Source organism: Danio rerio, chromosome 12 (assembly GCF_052040795.2).
Source record: "Danio rerio strain M-AB ecotype USA chromosome 12, GRCz13ab, whole genome shotgun sequence".
Lineage (NCBI taxonomy): Eukaryota > Metazoa > Chordata > Actinopteri > Cypriniformes > Danionidae > Danio > Danio rerio.
In genome coordinates, this window is record NC_141032.1 from 5,400,736 (window position 1) to 5,428,729 (window position 27,994).

The following is a 27,994-nucleotide window of genomic DNA, read 5'->3' on the forward strand; positions in this document are numbered from 1 at the left end:
TGATAATTGAGGTGACTTCGGGGTGGTTTTTGGAGCTACTTCAAACGCCTCATATTGAGCAGTGGGTATGTCTTCAAATTCCCAAAGTAGAGAATCAGTCTCAGAACCTACAATGGCATTAACATCACAAGATTTATTACTGTTTTTTGTCTTATGGGTTGTATCAAGAGATACAGTGGTTGGCCTAATGGAAATGGTGCCTGTAGTGGGGTCTGGATCCACAGGTGTGCTTGATGATATGTCTGTTTTTGCTTGTGTTTTTTCTGTCAGAGACGTACCAAGATTTTGCTCAGCTGGCTCAAAAAAAAATGAGGGGTTGACATGGTCTTTCCTCAAATCGAAATAATCAAAATCTAGATAATCAGTTTCTACTGTATCAGGAGGAAAGTCAAGTAATTCAGTAGTGACAGCACTAGGAGATTTAGACTCTGAAGAAGAAGAAGAAATCCCAGGTTGGATGATCTGTAAGGGGACAGTGAATTTTGCAATCTTCGGTATAAAGGAATCCGTCGGAACTGAATCAAACTCCCAATCAAAATCAAATACATCTTGTCTTCGTTTTCTACTGCCCTTTTTGAAAGGGATCATGTGGTGAACACAGGACACTCTGATCATCTGTGATTTTCCAGTCAAATCAAGATAACTCAGCCGAAGAACATCACCCTTTCAAAAAGTAATAAAACTTTTTTAAAAATCAATACCTTTGAAAAAGCAAAGAAAAAAAACTGTGAAAGGGTTATACCTTAATCTCAGAGCGTTTAACTTTGACAATCACAGCATTGTGATGTTTCCACATGATTAGATGAGGGAATTGCCTGGAAACATCTTTAGAACAGAGATTGACAAAGCTTCTTTTACATATTTAAGAGGCTTAAATGTTTAAGGTACCAGTTCACATCTTTGTTTTCATTATTTTTATGCAAATTACAAAGTCATGGACAATTTTTAAAAAACATTGAATCCGACAAACTTTTAAATTGCTGCAGTCACGAAAATAATAGTGTAATCCACCAATGACAAATACTCACCCAAAACTTTAACATCTTCAACCTTTTTGCTTGGTAATTTTACAATCACAGATAACTTTCCACAAATAACTTCAGGTGATTGTTCTGCAGAAAGTATTTCATATGGCAAGATGGCATGACAGGTAGCAGTGCCAAAGAAATTCCTCATTAGAAGACGATCAAAATAAAGTACTCTCACAGAGTAGTACGTCCTTTTGCCCCGAGTCTGAGGAATTAAACAGACAATTTCAAAAATTATAAACATTTTTACATTTTATTAGCAAACAATCAGTCGTCACGCTGCTTGGGTAAGATGCCTGAATGTGGACACATTTATATAATATGAAACTTGTTATCTAGCTTGACAAGCATGACGTAAAAATTTCAAACTGAGCTTTGGTGCATTAGCTGGCACTAAGCCAGAGAAGAACGCGTCATATTATCAACAATTGTGCAGTGTTTAACCAGCCAATGCTTATTTTGTGTTTTAGAAATGTAAATACACAAGTACTAGTAAAACGATACATTTAGAGTTTGTAGAGCACACAAGAAAGTCTTGGAAGTCTAACAATTCATTCAAATATAATTTACTGATGTGTATTATTCATATATTATTCATGCGCGTAGTGAAAGTAACAATAAAGTTCAATCTATATTTCTCCCAGCTGGCCATCCACTTGCTTGCATGCATGCATGCATTTTAGGAGTAACTAGTAAATGTATGTGCTGAATCCTGTGGTTTCTGCTTCTATTAATGAAGCAAATGCACAGCCATAAGTAAACATGGAGATGTCATCTCGAGTTATAGATCACAATCAAGATAATTTATACATAATTGTTTGTGGTTAGTTCGATACCGGTGCTAAATTGATACTATTAAAACGGTACCGGTGCCAAAATGGTGCCTGAACAGATACTTTTTAGCAACAAAATGATTTGACCAAAAAATAAAAATAAAAATAAATAAATAAATAAATAAATATATAAATAAATAAATATATATATATATATATATATATATATATATATATATATATATATATATATATATATATATATATATAAATATATATATATGTAGGTCATCCGGGAACTTCTCTCATACCACATACTGTTTTTTGAATTCTATGAATTTGAACATACTACTCGCCTCGCATACTGTTTTTAGCGTACTATGTAGTATTGAAGTATGCGATTTCGAAAGTAGCCAATCTGTAACACTGATGTACTGGATCAGGTCCAATATGTATTGGACACTGTATTGCCTACTTTGGTTATGTCCATGCCACTGTGACGGTTTGGTTTAGGATAGGTGTAGATGTTAATATTGTGAGTGTTAGGGTAGGTGTAGACGTTAATGACACAACGTAATGGGTAATTTCATAGTAAATATAAATAATTCTCATTTCTAGCAACAACCACTCATGCATGCACGTCCACCACGTATTAGGCCTGATCCAGTACATCATCATGCTACAGGCTGCAGTAAGGAAATGCTCAGATTGCTAGTAAAATATTTTAAAATATATTTGTATAAATTACCTATATTTTAAGTCAGACAATTTACAACTTAAGGGACGTGATGTTTAAATTAAAATTATTTCATTTCATAAGTTTGGGGTTTACTTCTGCCAGAGTTTTCTGTTTTTTCTCACATCCACTATATTTCAACTCGACATCACATGAGTATCAAGATTCCTTATGACAAAAACAAAACATTGAAAATGAACAAATAAACCATTATTTTTTTAAACATGAAATGGTGTATAATAAATAGGTTGGTGTAAATGTTTTTAATCAAGTTTTGGTATTATTGAGCTAGATTTGATTAGTCATTGGGATATGTTTTTGTTGCTTTGGCAAAAACCTGGCAAGCCTGACAATACACAAACTATTTATTAAAAAATGGTTCACCAAATTGAGTAAAAATACAATTTTGTACATAAATCTTTAAAAAATACATAATTTAAATTGCTATTGCAAGGAGAATGTCTTACCCAGTTTTGAGCATAGCAGCCTTTGAAATAGATCCTTAACAGCATTGAGGGGCCTTGATTCTTTTTGATGCACCGACACTGCTTTTGGGAGGGTGAAGCATTCTGTTCTGAATCTGCAATAAGCATGTGAAGCAATTCAGAGAAATTCATGTTTACTTGTAAACACCACTGATTCAAACAATAAACACTGATATGCAATCTTTATTTTCAAGTTGTTGAGGAAAGACTTAAAATGACAAATGCCATCTATGTTGACCCAAGCAGGGAGTTTGATCTGCAGGTAATCAGACCAATTATATCACTTTTAGTTGCTTATTTGTTTTAAATATGACTTTACACAATGGTCAAAATAGTGTGCTAACGTTAAGTTTTCTTAATATGATTGTTTTATTAAAGTATTTCAAATGGTACCTCGTTCTTTTGATTTAAAGCTGAATCTTCAGCATTATTACATCTGCAGCATCATTTGAACAGCCAATTACTGTGGACTGAATTCAGGCATTTAAAAAGCGAAATCAAGGCTGCGGTGGTAAAAAACCCGCAAGTATCGCCTGTGTCACAGAGTAATGTTGTGTACCTGGCTGTATATCTTATCAGCGAAGAGAAAACGACACATATTTTAAATTTCACCGTCTTCCTAGTGACCCGAAAGGTCTGTTCTGAATGGAATGTGTAAATAAAGAGAGATATCAGACCTCATTTAAGGAAAATGGCACTAGTTAGCTAACGTTTTCTTTCCCAAACACAGTTAAGATGCCATTTATCAAACTCAAGTTAATGAACAATCCTTTACTAATAGACTTGTCACGATACTGAATTGCGGTATTGAAATTTATAAAGACCATCAATTTCCCACTAACATTTAAGCACTGTTGAATCATGTTCACCGTTGTTTACTGAGAGCAAACACAGACGAGCAATAGACTGATCTTCGCGGTTTTAAAGAGCCCCTATGGTGGGTTTTCGAAAATGACCTTCCATGTAGTGTGTAACACAGATCTAAGGGAAGTGAAATATTTAGCTAAGGCTTATATCTGAAACTGGACAGCTTTTAACACTATTGATTCATCTAAAAAAAAAAAAAAGTTGTCAACTCTCAGTGGTTAGAATGAATCGTCTTCATAACGAATCTTTAGCCATTTCGGCATGACATGACTACAAAACAATTGCTGCGTGCGCAAACCTGGGAAAACTTAAACTTGTGCCTCGCCCACTAAAACAGCAGCAAAGACAAACAGATCCTGAAGTCATGAGTCAAGAAGACGCTGTGCTTACCTGGATATAATTGGAAGTGTGAGGGAAAGAAGTGATACAGCAGTCTACACGCTTACAGTGGGCGATTCATTCGTTTGTTAAAAAAAAGGGTAAAGAAAAGACTGATGGCACTTGTGAGAATGGACAGACAATGCACCAGGGTTGCGTGCAAAATAAGGCCAGTTTATTAGGCACAAAGGCTGTCTGCTGCAGTTGAGGAGGAGCACTGACGAGCGCTACAACCCCCTGGCTGGGGATGTGATCTTTGGGCAAAGCAGAGTACAGGTAAGCCCTAAAAACATATAACACTTCACGCAAGAGGTACCATAGCAATAATTGCAAATAGAAATGATCAAAATTACAGCTGAGAAGGAAGAAAAAGTCCAAAATGAAAAATAATTAATAAAATCAGACCTGGCCCATGGCACATTTCATAAGTGTAAGTAAACGGCTTGTCTCCTTGTTTTCTCTAGCTTGCAAAAGGTGTATTTAATTGTGTTGTTACTTGTAACTCTTTATAGTCTCATATCGCGTCTAATGCCACGTTGAAACGCAAGGTGTGCTGTATGAGGTGCCGTATAGGATTTAAATCAAACTTTGCTTATCAACACATACATAAAACACGTGTGTATACACCTATAAATTACTCGCATATACACCTATACTACTGGATGTTCAAAACAACATGGATGAAACTTGTGTATATACATATAAACTTGGCGCATGAATACAACCACATACACACGCACATACATATAAACTCGATCCTCACATAAACACTCACATTAACACACGCACATACATATAAACTTGCTGCATGCAAACACACTTATACACACTCGCATATACATATAAACTCGATTCTCGCATAAATACCCACATTTACATGCACATACATATAAACTCGCAGCATGCAAACACACCTATACATACTCGCATTTACTTGGTCTATGCATATACACCCTCAACAACACGAGCACATACACAAACTCACTGCATGCAAACACACCTATAACATCTCGCGCAAACATACAAAAATAAATAAATAAATAAAATTCACAAACGTTTATCACGAATCTGGTTATTGCAAAGCTTATGAAATAGAAATAATGTGATTAATAGAGGGATTAAATATGTTAAATTATGAACATATGTTATTTCAAATATTAGTCTATATAAATAGACTATTCAAAATAAGAAATATTTTTATTTAAAACCTTTTTATTTAATTAGGTAATTACATGCACAAATATAAATGGACAGATAGAACCCCTAAAGGACGTTCAAAAAGCAACCAGAATTATAAATATAAATGTAAACTCAAGCTAAACTCCTCTATTCTATTGAAAATGTTAATGTTGCCTATAGTCTTCTTGTTTTGTTTTTTACATTTTTATAATTATTATGCTTTTTATATGTATTTACAATGTGGGTGTCAAAATTGCAAGATTTTGGTATCATTTTGACTGTTAATTATTCAGCATATACAAAAAAAAAAAAAAAAAAAAAAAAAAAAAAAAAAAAACGCTGATTAAAAGACTCTGCTCATCATGTTGGTCAAGTTAACCCCCATGGAAAAGCTATATATATTATCTGGACACTCCTTTTGTGTTTAATAACTACTACTTATATTTTTACAGCAGCTGGCATCCAGCATTTTGCTGCATTAGCCTGTTTATTGGTGACAGGAAAACCCACTTAAGTGCATTCCTGCCCCCTACTGGACATAAGTGTGTATCATAACCCTTGACGAATAGTGAAACCAATAATAAAACAAACATGAAAAAATAATATTAGACAAACATATTTTATTCAAAATGATTACTTAAGCAACCTTATATTTATTAAACCATAATAACATTTCCAATAATTTAATTGCATAATAAACCTTTAATTTTGCAGGAGCATTCCTTTGCATTACCTTTTTATTTATTTATTTTTTAGAATTAGCATAATCTATTTTCATAATTCAACAGATGTAGTTCCTCTATTAATCACATTATTTCTGTTTCTTAAGGTTTGCAATAACCTGATTCATGACAAATAATAATCTTGTTCATTACACTCAAAGGACTTTTACGTTGAAATTAAACTACTTCCTTTTAAAGTGAAATAACTTCCTTTTACTGTGAAAATTCATGCACACACACATATGAAATCACTTGCATATATGTATATACACAACTAACTATATATGTTTGTGAATTTTATTTTGTATGTTTGCACAAGTGTCATTTGGGTGTTTATGCACACATCAAGTTTATATTCTTATATGAGAGTTTATGGGTGTATATGCATAGATCAAGTTTATATGTATATGCGAGTGTGTATAGGTGTGTTTGCATGCAGCAAGTTTATATGTATGTGCGTGTGTTAATGTGAGTGTTTATGTGAGGATCGAGTTTATATGTATGTGCGTGTGTATGTGGGTGTATTCATGCGTCAAGTTTATATGTACATACACAAGTTTCATCCATGTTGTTTTAAACATCCAGTAGTATAGGTGTATATGCGAGTAATTTATAGGTGTATACACACGTGTTTTATGTATGTGTTGATAAGCAAAGTTTGATTTAAATCCTATACGGCACCTCATAGTGCTGCTTTGTTTACAGATTTAAACATTGTGTTTGTGAGCTTGTGTTCCACTGCCATTTGTTGTTGCTATGGCCACCGTCAGCTGTTCCTACACACGTGCAGCAGTCAAGGTTCAGAACAGTTTAGCTTTTGCCTCCGTGTGGATTAATACTGAATGTGTGTCATAGTTAAGAATGGAGCAATATGCTGGTGTTTGACTACACTGCTTAAATTCAACAAATGGACCATCAAAATTAAGTGTGATATATTTCAAATATAAATAAATACATTTCAAATTGTTTTATTGTCAAATAAACACAACATTGAGGAACCATTTAAGTAGAGGTGGAAAAGCACAAAAATAACAACAACAACAAAAAAACGTTAATCACGTTACTTTGTTTATATCTAACTACTCTCAAATCGACATTATATATTAGCCCATAGAGCTTGTGATAAATTTTCTCAAGTACTTACTGACAATCAGGCGTGGATTCGAGTGTCGGGTCATGGCAAACTTGATCCAAAGGATATCCTTACTACAGTTAAACACTGGCTGGTAGACATCAGACACCACGACTCGATCCAAATTGCTCAGATGACCTTGATGAAATAAGTGCATTTGTTATTATTTGAGCAAACGTGTACGCAACCTATATTTTAATCAGACTGAGGTAGCTAAAGTTGGTTTTATATTAGCACATTCGTTCCGTGACAACTTGTGACGGGGTGCCTGTATTGTTTACCACGCTAACGTTACTATAAATATAAGGTCTGAAATCTTATTTAAGTATGACGTCAAAATAACATTAACGTTTGCACCAATGTTGAACTATGATAGCAGACTAATACTATATTTCCTACTTCGAAATTGCAAAATAATATTTTCTGAAATTAAATTATAAAGGGGAAGGTCTGAATGTGCGAATATAAAATCATATTTATCTCAATTTTAATAAACTCGGCTTACTTTTCAAATACCTCCAGGTCACAGGCTCATTGAGAAGATCCTCAGATTCGTCGTTTTGCGGGGGATTCAATCCACTTTGGCTTGAGTCTTCGTTCCTTAATTTTTCATCCAAACTGTGTTCCGGCCAACATGCATGGCAGTGGAACGTGGATTTTGGCATTGAGTCTTTGTTCGGGTCACCTGAAGACGCTGAAGCGTTGCGATATCGTTTACATTCCTCATATGCATCGTCGACTCTCAATCGCAATCTTTCCACATCTACCGGAGGCTGCTTGGCTTTGAGAGACTCACTGGCTCGGTCAGTGTCTAAAGTTATATCGTTTTTGTTAAGATGGGCTATTGTCGATTTTACAAATTCCCAATTTATCAACAGTGCTATCAATAACATCCTAATTTTTATGTTCCACATCATTTCAGTGCCCTGCACGGTAAAAACTTGTCATAGCACAATCAACCGGCGTCGGAGGGGAACGAAGGAATAGTGGCACGCAATCTTGACAAGGCCTAAAAATTACGGGAAGACCGCAGGTTCAATTTATGCACTTCGCGGACAAATATCATATCCGGTGATATTTGTTTCTATTTAACCATCTCATGGGTTATCTGTCATGCAACAAGCTTAAAAAACTGATAATATCTGAGATTAGACTTTTTAATATATGCAGATTTAAATCCACAATATTATTCGTCTTATCTGGTAAATTAATCAGTTTATTTTGAGTTTAATTTCAGGTTGTTTTCAATTTTTAAATAAATACAATAAGTTATGCTGTTTCCATTCAAATACCCCTAAGCCATGAGTGAATTTTGTGAGATAAGCAAGACTCATGCAGTACCAATGGTTTTTAACAGTAGCCCATGCTGTAAGTTTGTATAAAATGTTAAATTTGTTAAAATTCTAAGCACAGGTGGTTATAATAGGCACATTCTTATGGCAAGTTATAAAGAGGTAGAAACATCTGGAGGTCAGCTGGACTTTACTGTTATTTTCAGTTTTGTTTACATTTGATGTGTTTATTTTGTGTAGTTTTAATTTTAATTAAGTTGCTTAATACAACTATAAATCTGCACCTGTATGAGTATTAAGGTATTCCTTCAGTCACTCCTGATGTTCTTCAATAGTACAGTCATGATGAAACAATGCAGCTTATAAAAAGAAATGAAAATCTGTCCGCAATTTACTTCAGCATTTATATAAAAATGCTCATATATTTGAATCAAAATGCATATTATTATCATATGGAAATTTTACTTTAAGCAGTTTTAGCCTGCTCAGTTAATTTTTTTATGTAACAAAACAAACAAATATTAAAAATCCTGATTATTTAAAAACAGATTGGTTGCGGTGCAGAGGCAGTTCTAAATGACACATCAAGTCACTCTTAATTGACACAAGATTAATGTGATAGTTTACAGTACATCACAATTCAAATGTTGTTAAATTTGTTCACTTTTGAATGCAATGTTGAATACTTTTGATTGTAATGTTGAATGTTGAATGTTGAATAACCTTTAAGTAAAACCAAACATTAATTTTAAGAAAAATGGAAAATAAAAATACATTCGAAAACTTAATTAAATAAACTGTATTGGCACAAGGGCAACACAGTGGTTCAGTGGTTAGCATTGTCGCCTCACAGCAAGAAGGTTGCTGGTTCGAGCCTCGGCTGGGTCAGTTGGCATTTCTGCGTGGAGTTTGCATGTCCACCCTGTGTTGGCGTGCGTTTCCACCTGCTGCTCTGGTTTCCCCCACAGTCCAAAGACATGCGCTATAGGGGAATTGAATAAACTTTACTGGCCATAGTGTATACAGTATGTGTGTGCATGTGAGAGTGTATGAGTGTTTCAGGGCATCCGCTGCGTAAAACATTTGCTGGATAAGTTGGTAGTTTATTCCGCTGTGGCGACCCCTGAAGAAAATGAATGAATAAATGTATTGGCACAGGTTTATAAAGGAATGTAAAACATGTTCAGTTGGCAAAATGTATTGACACTTAACAAAAAAGATTTGACTTGGAATCACACTTATGTTTATTTAGCTCATTTAAACACTGTAAGTCAATCATTGACAAATTCAATCATGTACAGTAATGTCAGAATGTCAACATTTCAGTTTTCTGGGGAGTCTAAGTAAGGGTAGTCATGTAGAGAATGCTGTCCAAAAACTGTGACAGCCCTGATCTTGCCAGAATAGTTATATCAGTTTACTTATCAATTCATTTTTATTTTATTGTATTGTTTTATGTAATTAGTTAATTTCATATATGTAATATTTACCACAACACTCACAAATAGCTTTGTACTCAGATCTTTCTGAAAATTAAACTCAACACATTTTTTTCTGGATGTAATGCTGTAAGTGAATACAGCTCACTGTTGTTCTCTTTCAGTGACAGTAATATTGAGCTTAAAATGCACTGAGAGCAGTGCAGTGATACAGGGTCTGGGTTTATCACATGTGCCTGGTAAAAGTTCCTGACATTTGAGGATTAGAGCAAGTTCAGTGCACTAGCACAACCAAAGCCAAGGTTTTATCCACTGACAGCTGTGTTGATTCTCTTTGAGATTCGAGTGTAAAGCAGATCACGGTATCCTGACTTCTATAGAGTTTGCATTTTTGCTTCTTTTTGTTGCACTGATAATTTGTACTTGATATAAAACAGCTTAAGATGGTGGTTGATGTGAACATGATTTTAATATATTTTAAAAGAACTCGGTTTCATTGACGATTCTTGTAGATGACCTTCAGATGACCGCTGCTGACATGCCTGTAAATCTGCTACTGTACCTATAGGCCAACAGAAAAGGTGCAAAATGAATTAAAGACTAAAATGGACTGTACTAGCAAAATATGTTATTGTTCCTATAGGAATATCAGCACTTCTCTTCCAGGCAACTGCAAACATGTAAACTCTACAAATGGTAAAATATGGACAAACTCTTTGAGTTAAAAGTATAAAATGTAAACAGAATTCATATTTTACCTAAATCTGTGTTGAAAATTGGTTTGAAAATGGGGCAAAATGAATTAATTTCTAATATTTTGTGGTAAACAAGAGTTGGCAATTACTTGTTTAGATTAACTTACCAGAAATGATCTCTCAGCCAGCCATGACATGTTTAATAAAAGCTTATGGAGAAAGAACAATAGGAAGAATTTTAATATAAGAAGCGTTAATAGTAAATATTTTTATCAGTAAAGTCTTGAGGTGTTCTTACCTTCATAGTTAATACAACCATTTGTGTCCTCCTGCCCTGCCAGCAACTGATCCACTTCACCCTCAGACAATCTCTCACCTAAAAAAATCAGAGTTCCAATGAGCCAATGTTTTCAGCATTCATAGAATAAGGACATTTCCCTCCAATTATTCCATACCCAAAGTTGCAAGTACATGGCGGAGTTCAGCCCCCATGACCGTTCCATTGCCTTCTTTGTCAAAGACCCGAAGGCCCTCCACAAAATCTTCAAATGAGCCACTTTCGGTAGACTTTGAAACTTGTTGAAGCATAGGCAGGAAAGTCTCAAAGTCGATCAGTTTGGATTCCATCTCTAAATGACAAAATTCAATCGAAGCAATTACTGTAGCAGATTCAAAGATTTTATTTGATGTCATAAAAATGTTCCTCTATTTCATAGTTCAACCAATAATTAAAAATGAAAACATTGTATTCACTTGCTTTCCTAATGAAGAAAGAACAAACCACAGAAAGGATCAACTACCTTATTTTAGGGTTCACTAAAAATGCCACCAAATGGTCACCAGCGTCCAGAGGGTAATAACAAGTGCATCAATATTCTGCAAATATCTCTTTAACAAATAATTCAACCAAAATGGTGATTCTGTCATAATTTACTGGTCCTCTACTTGTTCCATATCTGAATAGATTTTTTCTTTTATCCGTTGAACGCAAAAGAAGGTATTCTGTGGATTGTTTGTTACCAAACAGTTGACAGAACCTACTGATTTCCTTTTTCAGCCCATACACTCTCAGAAATAAAGGTAAAAGAGCTGTCACTGGGGTGGTATCTTTTTAAAACGTACATATTTGTACTTAAAGGGCATATATTCATACCTCAAAGGTATATATTAGTACCTAAACATTTCAAGGGGTACATTCTTGTTCTTTTTAGGTATTAATATGACCCTTTAAGCACAAATTTGTACCTTTAAAAAATAAACCACCCCAGTGACAGCTCTTCTACCTTTATTTCTGAGAGTGTATGGAAATCAGGGGTTTCTGATGAAGAATTGGCAACCAACGTTTGTTTAAATGTATTGTTTTGTGTTCAGCAGGCAGATATTGGTTAAATGTTGGGTGAACTATACCTTTAAGCCAAGGACAGTTATAAAACGTTAACAGTGTCCTTTGTCTCCATGGGCCTTTTTTTGCTTGTTAAGGAGTGCTAACACATTCCTGCAGTTAAAGTGGATCTTTGACTTACTGAGCCGTTGTGACTAGGATTAATTTGATCTCAGTATTCAAAGAATGACTTGCAAATGTCACAGAGAATTTTTTTGCATTCGATGACATCTTTGATTTTAGTGAAAACAAACACCTCACTAATCCCTCTGACAGATGTGTGTTAAGTCTTTTACTTAGTTTGTTCCTGAAAGGTCCAATGGGACTCATTTAAATTTGATGTAACCTTTTGTCCTTAAAGGTCATGCAGTATTTGCTCTTTCGCATTTATGCTGTAAATCTACCTTCAGGCTTTGGTTTTCCTAGAACATTCAAGACTTCAGCATTGGTTGGGTTCTGCCCCAAAGCTCTCATCACATCCCCACACTGTGCGAGTGAAATGCCTGAGGGAGACCTGGCAAACAGCTGAAAAGCCTCTTTAAACTCTGTAAAAAAATAACATTAAGAAAAAAAATTCATTCTTTAAAGCCGAGTTGATCAGATGACCTTTTAAACTGACCCTTACCTTCAAGCTGTTGAGCATTGAAATGTACCTGAAACCCAGAACAAAGTTTTAATAAATGGTATTTGCACCAATATAATTGATTATAAGTTAAATATAATAGTAGCCTATAGGTAAATGTGGACTTGAAATACATTCTTGACATGTTTTTACTGCACAGATGTTAGTGTCATACAGTATGTTAAGGAACAGTCTAGAGCAGCTGTTCTGCTGCCATTTTTCCTGGCACCAACGATAATCTCCCCTCAAAGTACAGTCTGTTTATGAGATCATATCGCACATATCTGTATCCCTGGAGAGTCTAACTTAGGAAGTGTAGTGGAACAACCTCAGATCTTAGTGGCAGGTGTGTGTAGATCCATGTAAAGGACATCAACGAGAATCATGCCATGAAGTAGTATTGTTCTGTGCATGCCCAAATATGCTGCTTATCAAAACCTGTGGCACAATCAATATTAGTAATCCAGAAATTAGAAAATTAGAATTAATGATGTCTTTGTTGGGCACATTAATATTCAAATTAGAGATCCACTTTGTCTGAGCATTATTTTCTAGGCAGAAATGTTTAAAAATAGATTTTCTGATATTGAATCTTTGAGTCGAAGACAAAACTTCGGTGGTGTGGGGGGTCAGGTCAATAAAAAAGCAACACAGCTTTGAATTTAGCTGTGGTTCATACATTAAAAAAAGGGTTTAGGTTTCAATTATATTTCTCTTTTTTTCTAAAAAAAAAAAAAAATTTTAATCATACATAATCACCATACATTTAACGATTTACAAAGTTTACTGTGATTTACATCATTTTCAGTATTAAATCTTTATATTTTCCCACTGTTTTAAAAACTTTAATAACTTGTAGTGCCTTATTTGAACTTTTCAAATTATTAATTAGCTAAATGATAATAAAAAAAAAAGGTTAATAATCTTGCAGTGTTAATGAACGCTCACATCAGACCAAGTAAAATTAAATAGCACAAAATAAAAAAATAAAGAAAAAGAAACTTACTACAGCTGCATTATTCACTGGATTTGGAGATTGGACTGGGTCTAGATCAGGTGCAGAATTGTCTTTTTCAGCTTTTGTAGCTGACTCTGGTGTTAAATTTTGTGAAGAAGCAGCTGATGCTGGATCTTTTGCTCCTGGAGCTGGATCTTCCTTTAGATCTTCTTTTTTGGGTGCTTGTTTTGGTGAAGCCATAATGGTGTGATCACAAATCAGGCTGACAATATTTGACTGCTGTTAAACAATGAGCACTGAAGCCCTCAATGTTATATACCCAGGTCTGTTTTCCAAAATCTGATGCACCTCCCAACATTACTCACATTTCTAAAATAGGAAAGAATGCACTGACTCCAGTGCATCTAATAAACTTCTCAGAATACAAAGTCCTTCCCACTTCACGTACATTTTCTCATCTGTATAGAGCATCATCACACATATTCTTCTCTGAAATCTCTCAAGTGAATTTTTGTATTAACAATAAGCTCAATGGTTGGGTAGATGTGCAAAACATATTCTGTTATGTGACAACATCATCAAAGTCATCCTCATAGTGATCCTTAACCACAAGTAAGGATGACAGCAATACAAGAAGGGATTCTGTTCACAGGCATGCTTTTAATAGACACAAATGTTGAAGCTTAACTGTAACCCGCAAACAATGACATCTCAATCACAACTGCGTCGCCTTTACAAAACATTTTTTACCCTGAGAACCTTCACAAAAGAAAATCTTATACACACTCTGAACTTCTGAATTATCTTCTAATAATGTGAAATCATCAACATAAAGTGATGCAACAAAACAGTATAACTGCCTGCCTAATGTGCTGTTGATGTATGGAGGATTCTTCAAGTTTTGTAGGTAGTTAGGTGGATTCTCTGTGGATGAAACTGAAACAACTCAGCCCATTCATACTGAGACTTAAGCAAAACCTTAAATTCATAATTGTGCTCTTTAAACTATTCCTGAAAAATCTGCAACGTGCTTTGAAAGAGGTCACAAGAGAACACCAGTGTCATGAAGCTTTCTTTAGCCTGCTGTGGAACAATGTTTAGGTACAACAAATGCTGAATTCATGTCCACATGCATGTCTGGACCCAAGGTTTCCCAGCAGAACTTTCCCAGAGCATCACACTGCCTCCACTGGCATGTTGAAATCCCACACTGCATTCTAGTTCCATCCCTTCTCCAAGTAAACGGAGCCCATGTACACAGCCGTGCATGTGAAGTCAAAAAAGAGATTCAAAAGACCATGCATCCTTCTTCCAGTACCTATAATGTTCCCTGTCTACCACTAAATGTGCCGGCAGTGGGTGTGTGAGTGTCATAACTAAACAATGGATCCAGCAATTCATGTGAGAAAAAAGTAACATGTGCTATCTACCAACTATGCACACTCCTTCAAAACAATGGCATTCCCTGCACAGAAGTGTTTGAAGAACATGATACAGAGTTCATGGTACTCCGCTGGCCTTACAGTTCCCAAGATCTCAATCCATTTGAGGAACTTTAAGATGTGCTGCACCAACAGGCTAAAACCATGGCAACAACAGGATTTGTAGGATCTGCTGTGTTGTGTCAGTTACTACATATATTCCTCTGGGATATTGTAGAGCTCATGCCTTGGTCAATCAACATAATTTTGGCAGCATGTGGAGGACCAACAGCATATTTAGACGAGCAGTCATAACATTTTTGGCTCATTGATATATACATCAATACACAGAAAAAAAGACCATTGCAATATATGTTTTATGCCAGCTTTAACTGAGACATGGTAATTGAGAACTGAGAAGTGACTAGACATAACTATTGAATATGGCTCTTGCGTTCATTTACCCTCCAGTTCTCTCACTATGGATGCTGGTACCCTTCCAGCAAAGCTTGAGTCTTGTCTTTGTCTTTTTGTTTTGAGGGCATTTTTGACCAAGACCAAGTCATGCACTCTTTTGTCTACATGTTTAAGTTATTCGAACATGGTGGTTTGGATCCAGGCTAATCTGTCTAGTTTGGCGTCATGGTTTGGAGATCCGTATTTTGTCTTTTCTAGTGAACACATGGATTGAGTGTTCACTCTCTGTGTGCTCATGTCATGTTGGCTTTGATTTTTCATTTGTTACAATATCTGCCATGCACTTTCCTGTCTATTGTCTGCCTTGGTTGTTAAAAAGATAGCACACACAAAATTGTAAATTTAGGACCATCGACTTCCACAAATCCCAGAAGTCAATGATTCCATAATATTTTGTGTTAAACAGAGGAAGGAGACTCACATATGGGTTTGATCAAATTAAAGGGGAGTAAATGAAGACCACATTTTCAGTTTTGAGTGAACTATTACTGAATATTGGGTGTTTCGCTCTCCTCATTACTTGCCTTGATTGCTTCCCTATGTTCTTAGCTGTACCTAAAATCATCCTCTATACTCTCACGCATTGTTCCCGCATACAGTTGAAGTCAGAATTATTAGCCCCCCTTTAATTTTTTTTCTTTTTAAAATATTTCCCAAATAATGTTTAACAAAGCAAGGAAATTTTCACTGTATTTCCTATAATATTTTTTTCTTCTGGAGAAAGACTTATTTGTTTTATTTCGGCTAGAATGAAAGCAGTTTTTAATTTTTTAAAAGCCATTTTAAGGTCAATATTATTAGCCCCTTTAAGCGAGATATTTTTTCGATAGTCTACAGAACAAACCATCATTATACAATAATTTGCCTAATTACCCTAACCTGCCTAGTTAACCTAATTAACCCAGTTAAGCCTTTAAATGTCACTTTAAGCTGTATAGAAGTGTCTTGAAAAATATCTAGTCAAATATTATTTACTGTCATCATGACAAAGATAAAATAAATCAGCTATTAGAGATGAGTTATTAGAACTGTTATGTTTAGAAATGTGTTGAAAAAATCAACTGTAAGTCAACTTAAAGCAGTGAATGAAACAAGTGAGTGAATCAGAGCACTGAGTGCACACCGTTTTGTTTGTGCTTTGCAGGTTGATAAATCCCTCAGATGGATTAGATATTCAACTCCACATAGAAATGCCTCCTGACCCAGCTAGGACTCAAATGCTGTGAAGTAACAGTGCTAACCACTAAGCCACCGCGTTGCTAACAACAATAAAATAATAGTTTATTAAAAAACTTACACTTGGTAAGATTCTTTGTGGATGCCTTGTGGTCAGAAGTGGAGATTTAATTTGCTGCGTAATTAGTCACAGTGCATTATGGGTATTCTCTAGCCCTAAAGTGTACATTGGTTGTACACTCATTATCGCAGTGCATTGGGGATTGATTGAGTACACTTCAGAATGTCCACCATGGTTTCAGACACCACTACAAATGGTTGCTTCTTTAAAGTAAGCTGCGTCCCAAATGGCACATTATGCTCTTATCCACTATACTTATGCACTTACACACTCAACAGCATAGTATGTATTGTCATCCCAAATGGTGCACTAATATTTTTCTTTACTTAGCAGAAATTCAAACTGTTTCCCTGATGATGTTTGACGGTTGCCAAATTAGCAAAATGAATGACCAAACTACCAAATAATACCTGCCATCAGTATAACCGCATTCACCACCGGGTAGCGCTATAATCACTCTCATCGGAAACATTTGCTTTCACAATTCAAAATAAATAAAGTAATCCAACATGTGCACCCGAAAGCTCCACTCCTTCCTCTATGTGCAGTCGTTGAGGTTGTGAAGTGTCCATCATTCCACACTGGAATCATGCAGAAATATGCGATTTGGGATGCACCTGTAGACTATTTAAGGCAGGGGTGCCTTGGTAATCAAAGACAGACATGTTTGATTATGTTTGCAGCTGAACTCTGCATGAAGGTAGATCTTTGGGTACAAGATTGTGACTCTATACCGCTGAATTAGGGGTATAGAGTCGGTTTCGGATCCAGCCCTTGTGTACTTGTAGTGTACAAGTCGTAAATCCAGTTCTGATGTCATCTCTGTCTCTGAATATTGTATGACTATGTTTCAGCTTATGATTGTTTGCTTTCAGCCTCCACAAACCTCAGCTCTTTAGGGAAAAGACATGCTTTAAAAATAGATGCACAGGGTGTGACATAGAGTATGGCCCATCTACACCATACAAAACATTATGGATGTTCATGCAGTAACAGACAATCAGTTAATAAATTAAATCCCAAATCCCCCCAAAGACACAAACTGCATTAGAATTCTAATTTAATACAATTTATAAATGTAATTAAAACGTGTAGCTAAGGTCATTTGCATGCCTCTAAAGTAATGTCATCCATTTAACTCAGAAGAAGTGATTTAAGTTCACTCATGCAGTAAATGGTGCTGGTTAAAAGATGCATTTAATGTCCCTAGTGCTGTGATGCAAGCAGTTAAATGGATGAATGCCTTGTTAGATGTAGAATGTTATCATTGTACAGATGGAAAGAAACATTATTTCAGCTGATATTTTGAAGTTTTGTTTTAAAACAATGACACTAACAGTGTGAGGTCAGAAGGGCCCCAGAAAGTAGGCTGTACCATCTGGGTATATCTCATCATATGCTACATCACACAGGTCGTAGAGATAGATGAGAAGGCTACATCTTATGAGTCAACAAACTTACTCAGTTACTTTAGACTGAGAGTTATTATCTAAGACTTGAATTGTGTCGTTGTGAGAAGAAACGTCATGAACTTTTATCATGCCTTCATGATCTGGACTTTTACGGTTACATGTGAAGGGGTAAGTCAAATTCAGTACCTTAAAATCTAAAGTGCATTTCAAAAGAGTGGTTACAGCTTGCATGCATTTACACGTGTTTTCCAGGTGAAGACAGTTCATCCTGAGTGTTGGATAGTGTTGCATCTGCAAGAGAAAGAAGCTGAATGTCTGGTCAAAATGTCTTTGTTAAACATTAATGGTACCAATGCAGGTGAGTTAAAGTCACAGATATTCACTGATACTTTAAACTGGAGAAATCACATTTAATCAAGATTTCACCTAAAAATCTTAAACTTTTGATTTGACCTTAGTTCGCTCATAGATTTTCTGTGCAAAATAGAAAATATCGTTTTATAATTTTCTTTTTTTTTTCACAAAAAAGTTTAAGGGGAGGAAATGATGAGAGAATTAACATTTTTTGGCATTGTGGGTAGCACGATCGCCTCACAGCAAGAAGGTCGCTGGTTCGAGCCCCAGCTGAGTTGGCATTTCTGTGTGGAGTTTACATGTTCTCCCCATGTTGGCGTGGGTTTCCTCTGGGTGCTCCGGTTTCCCCCACAGTCCAAAGATGGGGTATATTGGTTAATTAAATAAGCTAAAAGGACCATAGTGTATGTGTGTGAATGCAGGAGTGTATGGGTGTTTCCCAGTGTTGGGTTGTGGCTGGAAGGGCACCCGCTGCATAAAAACATATGCTGTAGAGGTTGGCGGTTCATTCTTCTGTGGCGACCCCTGATTATTAAAGGGACTAAGCCGAAGGAAAATGAATGAATGAATGAATGAATGAGTGAATAAATGAGTGAACTATGCCTTTAATTTATGTTAACATATACAAAATTAAATAAGAATATTGGTCTAATACACAGGTGTTATAACACACCAACTAATTGAGTCCTTTGGGCTTGTTTAAAACAGGTATGTGTGTTAAAGCAAGGTTGGAACTAAACCGTGCAGAGCTGCGGCCCTCCAGGAACTGAATTTGACACCTGTGGTCTAATAGATACATTTATTGTCTTCTTTAATACACTGTAAAAAATTTTTTTAAAAAGCTGAGTCCCAGACAATTCATTTATGTTTTCCCAACACAGATAGATTAAGTTAAATGAATCATTTTTACAAAGTTAAGAGGATTTAAACAAAACATTTAAGTTGTCCCTAAAAAAGGAATTGTACATTTACATTGACATTTAGTCATTTAGCCGACGCTTTTATCCAAAGTGACTTACAAATGAGGACAAGGAAGCAATTTACACAACTAATTGTGTTGTTTTAACTCATTTTAAATAAGAAGTTTGAACAATCACCAAAAGTGTTTTTTGAGTGTAATCAAAAGCATAACATTTTTAAAAAGTTACTTTTATTTCTTAATTCTAACTTTTTTTATTACAGTTGCAAGGTTATATCTTGCGATTTTGAGTTTACATCTCACAATTGTGAGATATAGTCAGTTTTGACTTTTCCTTCACACTTCAGAGTTTATAAGTCATAATTCCTAAATTTTGAAAGATTTGTTTTGTTTAAAGATTGTTTATTATAAATTACTTTTTATTTCAAAACTTTAATTCAGATTTAATTTTATCTGATAACTTTTTTATTGTTGTTGCAATGTTTAGTTAATATGTCAAGATTTTAACTTAGAAATGCAAAATAAATAATGCAATCTTGTTATTTGACATTTCAAGATGTTTAGAAAAAGGATTACCTCAGTGTTTCATTGCACCCCTGTGGATGTCTTCAGGTTGTCTGGTTGAGTGGGATGGTGTGAACTGCTGGCCTGCTGTCAGTGTAGGAGAAAGAGTCTCAGTGTCTTGCCCTCCTCTTCTGAAATCTCACGGTAAATCTTCTCTTACAGCACACATCACATCTAAACAGCAAATTAACTTGTTATGTTACTGTAACTTAATGCATTGTTCTACTATGGCCATAAAGACCAATACACCAATACAATGACCTAAATGTAAAATAAGCCTTTTGTTTTGCCTTTTGTTTTGTCTTTTGACATGATGTTTCTAGAGCTGATCAGCCGCACCTGCACTAGTAAGGGATGGAGTAACATGAGTGTGCCTTATTACATCGCCTGCTTTCAGGACAACAGCACAGAAGAGGAAGAGATTGGACACATTGTAAGCAACCTGGGGAATTGCTATAGCTAAATTTAATAGTGTATTATTAAAATTTTAATTTAATTTAATTTAATTTAATTTATAATTTAAATTTTACCAATTTATATGGATTACTGTGTTTCTATGTTTATTCTTGGATGTTTTTGTATTAATGTGGAAAGTTTTTTAAGCCATACAGAATCTCTAAATGTCAATATTATGTGTTTTCAAAAATGTTTCATGAACTCCACTATTTTTTAATTGGATTTGAATAATGTGATACAATTGAAGGCCCTCCTGTTAATTTTCAGTTCCTTTTTTAATTATTTCCCAAGTGCGGTTTAACACAATTTTCAACATATTAGTTTTAATAACTCATTTTTAAAACTTTTTTCTTTTGTGTTTGCCATGATAACCTATTATTTCACTAACTTTGCAAGATACTTGTATACAGCGTAAATTGCAATTTAAAGCTTAATAAATAGCTTAACTAAGTTAGTTGAGCAGGCTATGGGACAACAGTGGTTTGTTCTGTAGCCATTCAAACAAAAATCTTAAGGGGGTTAATAATATTGACCTTAGCATTTAAAAAAAATAATACCAAACATATATAATATAAATATAGTAGGAAATACTGCGAAAATTTTCTTTTGTGTTAAAAATCACTTTTAATCTTTTTGCAAAATAGGAATTTTAATAATTTTGTCTCCAAAAATAGCCTTTTGGGTTTATATTATTCTTTGGCATGGCTTATGTGATCAAATGTGTAGTAAATATGTAGGGCAACTTCTTTTTTCTTCATTTGTGAATCATTTTACACATACCACTGTGGTTTAAGCATTTTAATGTCCTGTTTGGTTAACACTTTATTATTGTAATTTTATGTTAATATTAAAAAGAGAATTTTTTAAAATGAAGTGTCACCAGAGGATGGCGCTATATGTTCAAAAACCAGTGTGATGTGTTGGTCAACAGTACAAACTTCAGTACAAACTTTTCAGCTTAGCCCCTTTATTAATCAGGGGTCCCCACAACAAAAGGAACTGCCAACTTATTCAGCATATGTTTTATGTAGCGGATGGCCTTCCAGCTGCAACCCAACACTGGGAAACACACTTTTTCACACACACACACTCCACGGCCAATTTAGTTCATCCAATTCACCTGTACAGCATGTCTTTGAACTGTGGGGGAAACCGGAGCACCCAGAGGAAACCCATGCCAACACTGGGAGAACATGCAAACTCCACACAGAAATGCCAACTGAGCCAGCCGGGGCTCGAACCAACGACCTTCTTCCTGTGATGCGGTTGTTCTCCCCACTGCGCTACCATGATGCCCACTTTTCAAAAATAAGCTTATCTAATGTGTATTAAGCAATATGCAAGTAACATAGTTTTGTGGTGAAATGTATTATTTGTTAAAATCCCCGAAGCCCCGCCCCAAACATCCTCCATTGTTCAGAGAAATCTTATAAGAAAAGAATTATTTTATATATTATATAAAACCGATAATGAGCAGAGTCAAGTCATCTAAACCATATTAATGTAGTTCTTATTATAATCAGTTACAGACCTTGTTCATAGATTTTTGACGTTTATTTTCTTGTCTTGACTTTAGTATTTTCTTTCCAATGTTTTGAGATTTTTGTTAGTTTGGGGTTTTGTGTTTCATATGTCCCTATGCATTTGATTCACTTCAATTTTAGTTTACATTTTAACTTAATCACAATGTAAATTAATACCGTATTTCTGTGGCAGCACCTGTAATAATGCAATTTCAAAATTCAGTAGAATAAATTTTAAAGTCAATATTTATTGCAATAATTAAAATATTTGGTAATTACAATAACCCTGGTCTAACCTTGTTATTTTGCATTTCACTGTGGAAGAGTGAATATTTTGCGAGGGTGAAGCTGATCTACACAGTTGGATATGGCATGTCCCTCAGCTCCCTCTGTATTGCAGTCTTCATCTTCTGTATCTTTAGGTACTGCAACATTCACTTCTAGCTTCAGTGACTTATTCTGTCTGTTCTGGTGCACGTGTTCACATTGCGACACTTACTTCAAGAAATGCTCATATCAATAATAGTGTTTCATTATTCACACAGGAAGCTTCTGTGCACACGGATCTACATCCACCTCAACCTCTTCTCCACATTCATCCTGAGGGCTTTGGCAGTATTTGTGAAAGATGCTGTTTTATTCGCTGATGAGACTGTCAATCACTGCACAGTCTCCACGGTAACAAGAACTGACTTAAAAGATTAATGTATAATGCCATATAGCTAAATCAGATATTCTAAACCAGGGGTCATCAAACTAGGCTGGTGTCCTGCAGAGTTTAAATCCAAATTTCGTCAAAACGCCTGCTTGAAAGCTTCAGATATACCTATTAAGACCTCGATTAGCTTGTTCAGGCATGTTTGATTACCCATATTGTCAGGGAACACAGACGGACACAATTGCAAGGATGTGACACATATGGAAAAATATACTATGGTAATTTTTAGGATATACAGTTGTGTTTTGAAACCAATGTTCAAAAACTTATGTTTGCTACTTTATTAATTTAAAATAAGCTGAAACAACAGAACTATTGAGTTGTCTGGGGGCAACTTAATTACGTTTACATTCAATCAACTGAAATATGTAAAAACTAATAATTAGTTAACTAAATTCCTTCATGTTTTTCCAAGACGAATCTTTTGTGTGGAACCCAGCATTTTTTACACTGTACTATAGTACTTTTAATGAATCTGTTGTAGTAATCCCATAGCTGCTCCGGTAATACAACAACTTTAATAATATTAACAAATGGCCCAATAGTGTAGTTTTCTACAACTATATTTGTATATTTATACCACAACACAACACTGTTTACTGTCTCTAGAGTATGCAATAGTATTTATTACAGTTTATGTGTTCACTATAGTTAATACTATAGTATGCTGTGTTATAAATTCTATAATATATTCAGTATAATGCTCTGTAACGAGAAGTGACACTAAGAACAAAGGTGCGGAATTATTTTGCAGAGAACTGTCTGGCAAGCGACAGTCAATACAAGAGCAAACAGATCTCGGGGTCAGTAAACAGGCAGATGGTCAAAAGACAGGCAGCATACAGGAACAATCAAAACAAAGCAAAGCAAAGATCGGTGCTAAGCAAGACTAGGCAAGGAAAAAACGCGCTGCAGTGTTTCACTATACAGATTAACAAGACTCAGCAACAATGTGTGTGTTTGTGTTGTTTTTATAGTCCTTGTAATCAGTCTTTGAGCAGCATTGGCTGTGTGAGTCTAATCAGTCTGAATCAGGAACCGTTTGTGTAAGTGTGTTGTGCATGACTGGATATTGTAGTTCTATTGCAAATTTGTAGTTCTCCAGCAATCTGTGAGTTTACCCAACAGTATCTGGATGCAGCCTTTATGATGCAAGCTGAGATTGCATCACTCAACAATGCAATGTCACACACAATGCACTCAAATGGAGCGAGTGATATTACGGTGAGGGGTAGGGTTAGAGGTGGGGTTAGGTAAGTGCATTAAAAAGTATTGGATGCATCCCAGATTGCACTGCACCAAGTCTGCATCCAGACCCCTCTCAGTTTACCAGCGATCTGAACAGGCTGGTAACATGCTCTTTGTATAGTTCAAAAACACTATAGTATTATTTACAATAAATTACTCTAGTATTTTTAAAATCTGCTGGACATTATCAGATTGTCTAAACCCCCATTCAGAAATTAGGAATCACATCTTGTTGATGAAATAACCCATCAGATTGTGCTAATGTAATTTTTGATGTAGCATTGTAATATGAATATGATGCTGTAATATCACCCTTACCCACCCAAATCCCTAACCCTAAAGTTAAAAAAAAAAACATTTAACTTCAATATTAATAGCATAATCTGACATGTAATATATAATGCCTGCAGGACGCCCTCCTGGACTAAGTGTGGTGACCCCTGTTGTAAATAGTTGTTTCTTCTTTCAGGTTTTGTGCAAGGCATCGGTGACTTTCTTCCAATACTGCGTGTTATCAAACTTCTACTGGCTGCTTGTTGAGGGACTTTACCTTCAGACACTGCTTACGTTCACCTTCGCCCACAAAAGAACATTTTTCTGGTGCTATACACTTGTTGGCTGGGGTAAAATCACATTTGATCTTAAAAGAAGTTGATTTTACACATAAACTGCTGATTATATACACTGTTAATGATTTTTGTAAATTACACAGTAATCTGTTGTAATGCAGTTACAAGTATTTTAAAATTGCATAGTGAACATTAATGCATATTTTACAGAAAAGATTTACAATTATTTAAACACATACAGCAAGATAAATTGTGCTGCATGTAAACAGTTTTTATTGTTGTTTTTGTTTTTGCTGTGATTAATTTGCAATAAGTTACTTATGAACTGCTGCCAGTAAATTACTGTAGATTCTTCAAGAAATTGTTAACAGCGTAACTTATTTTGTAAGTTGGTAAATTATCTTCTCTGTTTTACAGGGACTCCATCTGTCACAGTAACAATCTGGACGTTCCTCAAATATTCATATGACGATTATGGGTGAGGATGAGATATTTGTGTGGAGAGTATTTGGGTAAATACTGTGTAGGTGATCTGTATCGTGAATGGCCATGTATTTGTGTTGGTAGGTGCTGGGATGACCTGGACAGTGGCTTTTGGTGGATCATCAAAATTCCCATTTTGCTTTCTGTATTGGTAAGTCTTTATGATTCGGATGTTAAGTTGTCCTATGATGCTAATTTGAATATTTTCTGCAACATGATTTCATCCAAGGTCATTTGAAGGATAATTCATTTTCAATTTCCTTCGGCTTCCCTTTATTCATCAGGGGTCATCACAGCGGAATGAACTGCCAACTGATCCAGCATATGTTTTACACAATTATTAGCCTCCCTGAATTATTAGCCGCCCTGTTTATTTTTTCCTCTAGTTTCTGTTTAACAGAGAGAAGATTTTTTCAACACATTTCTAAACATAATAGTTTTAATGACTCATCTCTAATAACTGAATATTTTATCCTTGCCATGATGACAGTAAATAATATTTGACTAGATATTTTTTAAGACACTTCTATACAGCTTATAGTGGAATTTAAAGGCTTAACTAGGTTAATTAATGTAGGTTAACTGGGCAGGTTTGGGTAATTAGGCAAATTATTGTATAACGATGGTTTGTTCTGTAGACTATCGAAAAAAATTTGCCTAAAGAGGCTAATAAATTTGTCCTTTAAATGGTGTTTAAATATTTAAAACTGCTTTTATTCTAGTCGAAATAAAAAAAATAAGACTTTCTCCAGAAGAAAAAAAATTATCAGACACACTCTGAAAATTTCCTTGCTCTGTTAAACATCATTTGGGAAATATAAAAAATAATAATAACTCAAAGGGGGGCTAATAATACTGACTTTAACTGTATATATTGCTGAACATATATATTCTTACACACTGTTGTACTTTTACATTTTACAGGTGAACTTTCTGATGTTCATTAATATAAGCAGGATTATAATTGTAAAAACAAAAACCCCTGACTCAAATGGAGGAGACAAGCGATTTTACAGGTGAGATCTAATGAGTTATTAAACCTACACAAGATACCTTCACACGGTATGTTTATTCTTGATTAGTTTTTTCTAATATTCCTTTTATTACTCTAATGTGTTCTGCAGACGACTGGCCAAATCAACTCTTCTGCTAATCCCTCTTTTCGGAGTGCACTACATTGTATTTGCTTTGTTTCCTGAACATGTTGGCCTAGAGGCGAGACTCTTCTTTGAACTTGTGCTGGGCTCCTTCCAGGTATTTGCAATGTTGTGCTGACTATACTGTACTCAGACCTACAGTAAAAACAAATATCAAGTATGATTTAAATGAGTAGCTGTGACTTTAATAAGCTTTCTTTGCTCATGTTGTCCCTTAGTTAGAGAGATGAAAAAACTAAAAAGCATTAGTTCTCCTAAAAATGAATATCTGTTGTAGTTTTACTCACCCTTTTTTTCTTGAGCGACACATTAAAGGTTTTTCCACATTGTTGTGAATGTGCTTAATGCCATTTGCACTATATAATGACTTCACTTCATTAGACCACAGTATATTGTTAGGATTATCAATCAGTCCTGTTTAATTTATATCTAGGACCATTGTTTCATAAATTATTTTTAATATTGAAGAAAGGGATGACACAGTGGTTTGCACTGTGGCCTCACGGCAAGAAGGTTGCTGGCTAGGTCAGTTGGCATTTCTGTGTGGAGTGTGCATGTTCTCCTCATGTTGGCGTGGGTTTCCTCCACAGTCCAAAGACAGGTAAATTGAATAAACCAAACTGGCCATAGTGTATGTGTGCAAATGAGTGTGTATGGGTGTTTCCCAGTACTGGGTTGCAGCTGGAAGGAACTCTGCTATGTAAAACATTTGCTGGTTAAGTTGGCGGCTCATTCCGCTGTCAACCCCTGATGAATAAAGGGACTAAGCCTAAGGAAGCTGAAATGAAATGGATGAATATTAAAGAAGTTCTTGTGGGTGTTTTTTTTTTCATTTAAAAGATGCTTCTTTGGAGCCTGATAAGGGATTCTGTGCCTTCTATTGTAAATATACCTTAAAAACACAAGCCAGTTTCACAAAAACATTTATAACGTCTCAACAAATACCTCAATTTAGCTCTTTTAAACTTCAAAATATTAACTTTGGGATTTCTCTGAAGGGTTTCATTGTGGCGTTGTTATACTGCTTCTTGAACAGTGAGGTAACAGCATTATTTATCATTTTAATTTTATTGGATTTCATGTGAAAATATAAAGAAATATTTGATGACTATATTTTATGAATGGCTTTCACAGGTCCAAAATGAAATACGGAAAGAGATAGAGAAATACAAGTCCCGAACCGACATCAACACTTTCCACATGGCAACTCAAGACTTTATTGCATAAATTTGAGAACATGTTTTCATTTGCACTTCAGCTTGCTGTTTTTTTAAAGCACTGTAATGATAATTGTGTGAATGTTTTTATATATCACGTTTGACTTTATTCATTTATTTTCATCTTATTCGTCTTGTTGTTGTTAATTAATTATTATTGTGATCACATAAAAGTGAATCAATATAATAGTATCTAGCAGAGTGTGGATTTAGTTTGTTGGTCAGCTGTGGCATAGTAGTAGGCATTTATTTAAAGGCGTTTCCTTTAGCACTTCACTTGATATTTTATTCGATGTGATGACATGATATTTAAGCATGACTTAAATGGTTTTAAATATTTTTAAATTATCTGTTATTGTTAACCTAAAATAAAACACAATTTCACTTCCTTTACACATTTGTATAACCTGTGATAATTTCGCCATGATGAACAGAATTAAAGTAAAACCGAATTGTACTTCTTTTTTATTTATTTATTGCATATTTTACACC

At 35.0% G+C, this 27,994-nt stretch overlaps 3 protein-coding genes across 6 annotated transcripts; 1 reads left to right on the plus strand and 2 right to left on the minus strand.

Annotated features, from left to right (window-relative positions):
- Positions 1-721: 721 nt before the first annotated feature.
- Positions 722-8,311, minus strand: LOC101885302 (uncharacterized). The gene is made up of 5 exons (XM_087275774.1): positions 7,806-8,311; positions 7,313-7,438; positions 3,005-3,117; positions 1,029-1,233; positions 722-825 (listed from the first exon to the last, which is right to left on the minus strand). Exons 1-5 carry the CDS (start codon positions 8,215-8,217, stop codon positions 737-739), a joined length of 945 nt encoding a protein of 314 aa, XP_087131900.1. The 5' UTR covers positions 8,218-8,311; the 3' UTR covers positions 722-736.
- On the plus strand, positions 4,223-27,954 carry ghrhr2 (growth hormone releasing hormone receptor 2). 4 transcript variants are annotated; one of them, XM_087274393.1, is made up of 15 exons: positions 7,404-7,479; positions 7,823-8,103; positions 8,223-8,333; positions 18,547-18,652; positions 20,180-20,275; positions 20,455-20,564; positions 22,435-22,532; positions 22,656-22,788; positions 24,546-24,699; positions 25,063-25,123; positions 25,213-25,279; positions 26,053-26,144; positions 26,253-26,382; positions 27,284-27,325; positions 27,420-27,954. In XM_087274393.1, the coding sequence occupies exons 4-15, from the start codon at positions 18,619-18,621 to the stop codon at positions 27,510-27,512; spliced, it is 1,110 nt and encodes a 369-aa protein (XP_087130519.1). In that variant the 5' UTR covers positions 7,404-7,479; positions 7,823-8,103; positions 8,223-8,333; positions 18,547-18,618; the 3' UTR covers positions 27,513-27,954. The 4 variants fall into 4 exon arrangements, with proteins under 4 accessions (XP_087130520.1, XP_087130519.1, XP_087130521.1 ...); XM_087274394.1 differs by lacking the exons at positions 7,404-7,479; positions 7,823-8,103; positions 8,223-8,333 and adding an exon at positions 4,223-4,543; NM_001113503.1 differs by lacking the exons at positions 7,404-7,479; positions 7,823-8,103; positions 8,223-8,333 and adding an exon at positions 18,405-18,462 and having other exon boundaries at positions 27,420-27,512.
- On the minus strand, positions 9,813-13,975 carry zgc:163073. Its single transcript, NM_001089511.1, is given in 7 exon segments — positions 9,813-10,593; positions 10,894-10,935; positions 11,025-11,102; positions 11,182-11,355; positions 12,512-12,652; positions 12,733-12,760; positions 13,736-13,975. Coding segments are annotated over 6 exon segments (642 nt in total). The 5' UTR covers positions 13,928-13,975; the 3' UTR covers positions 9,813-10,593; positions 10,894-10,906.
- Positions 27,955-27,994: the final 40 nt, after the last annotated feature.

What these genes read in the sequence shown, in the direction of transcription:
- LOC101885302 (XM_087275774.1), bottom strand. Translation starts at nt 8,217, where the DNA reads ATGATGTGGAACATAAAAATTAGGATGTTATTGATAGCACTGTTGATA. An exon ending in GAATCCACGCCTGATTGTCA is followed by an intron (nt 3,118 to 7,312) that starts GTAAGTACTTGA and finishes TGCTTATTGCAG; the next exon opens with ATTCAGAACAGAATGCTTCA. An exon ending in TGAAGATGTTAAAGTTTTGG is followed by an intron (nt 826 to 1,028) that starts GTGAGTATTTGT and finishes TCTGTTCTAAAG; the next exon opens with ATGTTTCCAGGCAATTCCCT.
- ghrhr2 (NM_001113503.1), top strand. Translation starts at nt 18,409, where the DNA reads ATGAACTTTTATCATGCCTTCATGATCTGGACTTTTACGGTTACATGT. An exon ending in TCCTCTTCTGAAATCTCACG is followed by an intron (nt 20,276 to 20,454) that starts GTAAATCTTCTC and finishes TGATGTTTCTAG; the next exon opens with AGCTGATCAGCCGCACCTGC. An exon ending in ATCACTGCACAGTCTCCACG is followed by an intron (nt 22,789 to 24,545) that starts GTAACAAGAACT and finishes TTCTTCTTTCAG; the next exon opens with GTTTTGTGCAAGGCATCGGT.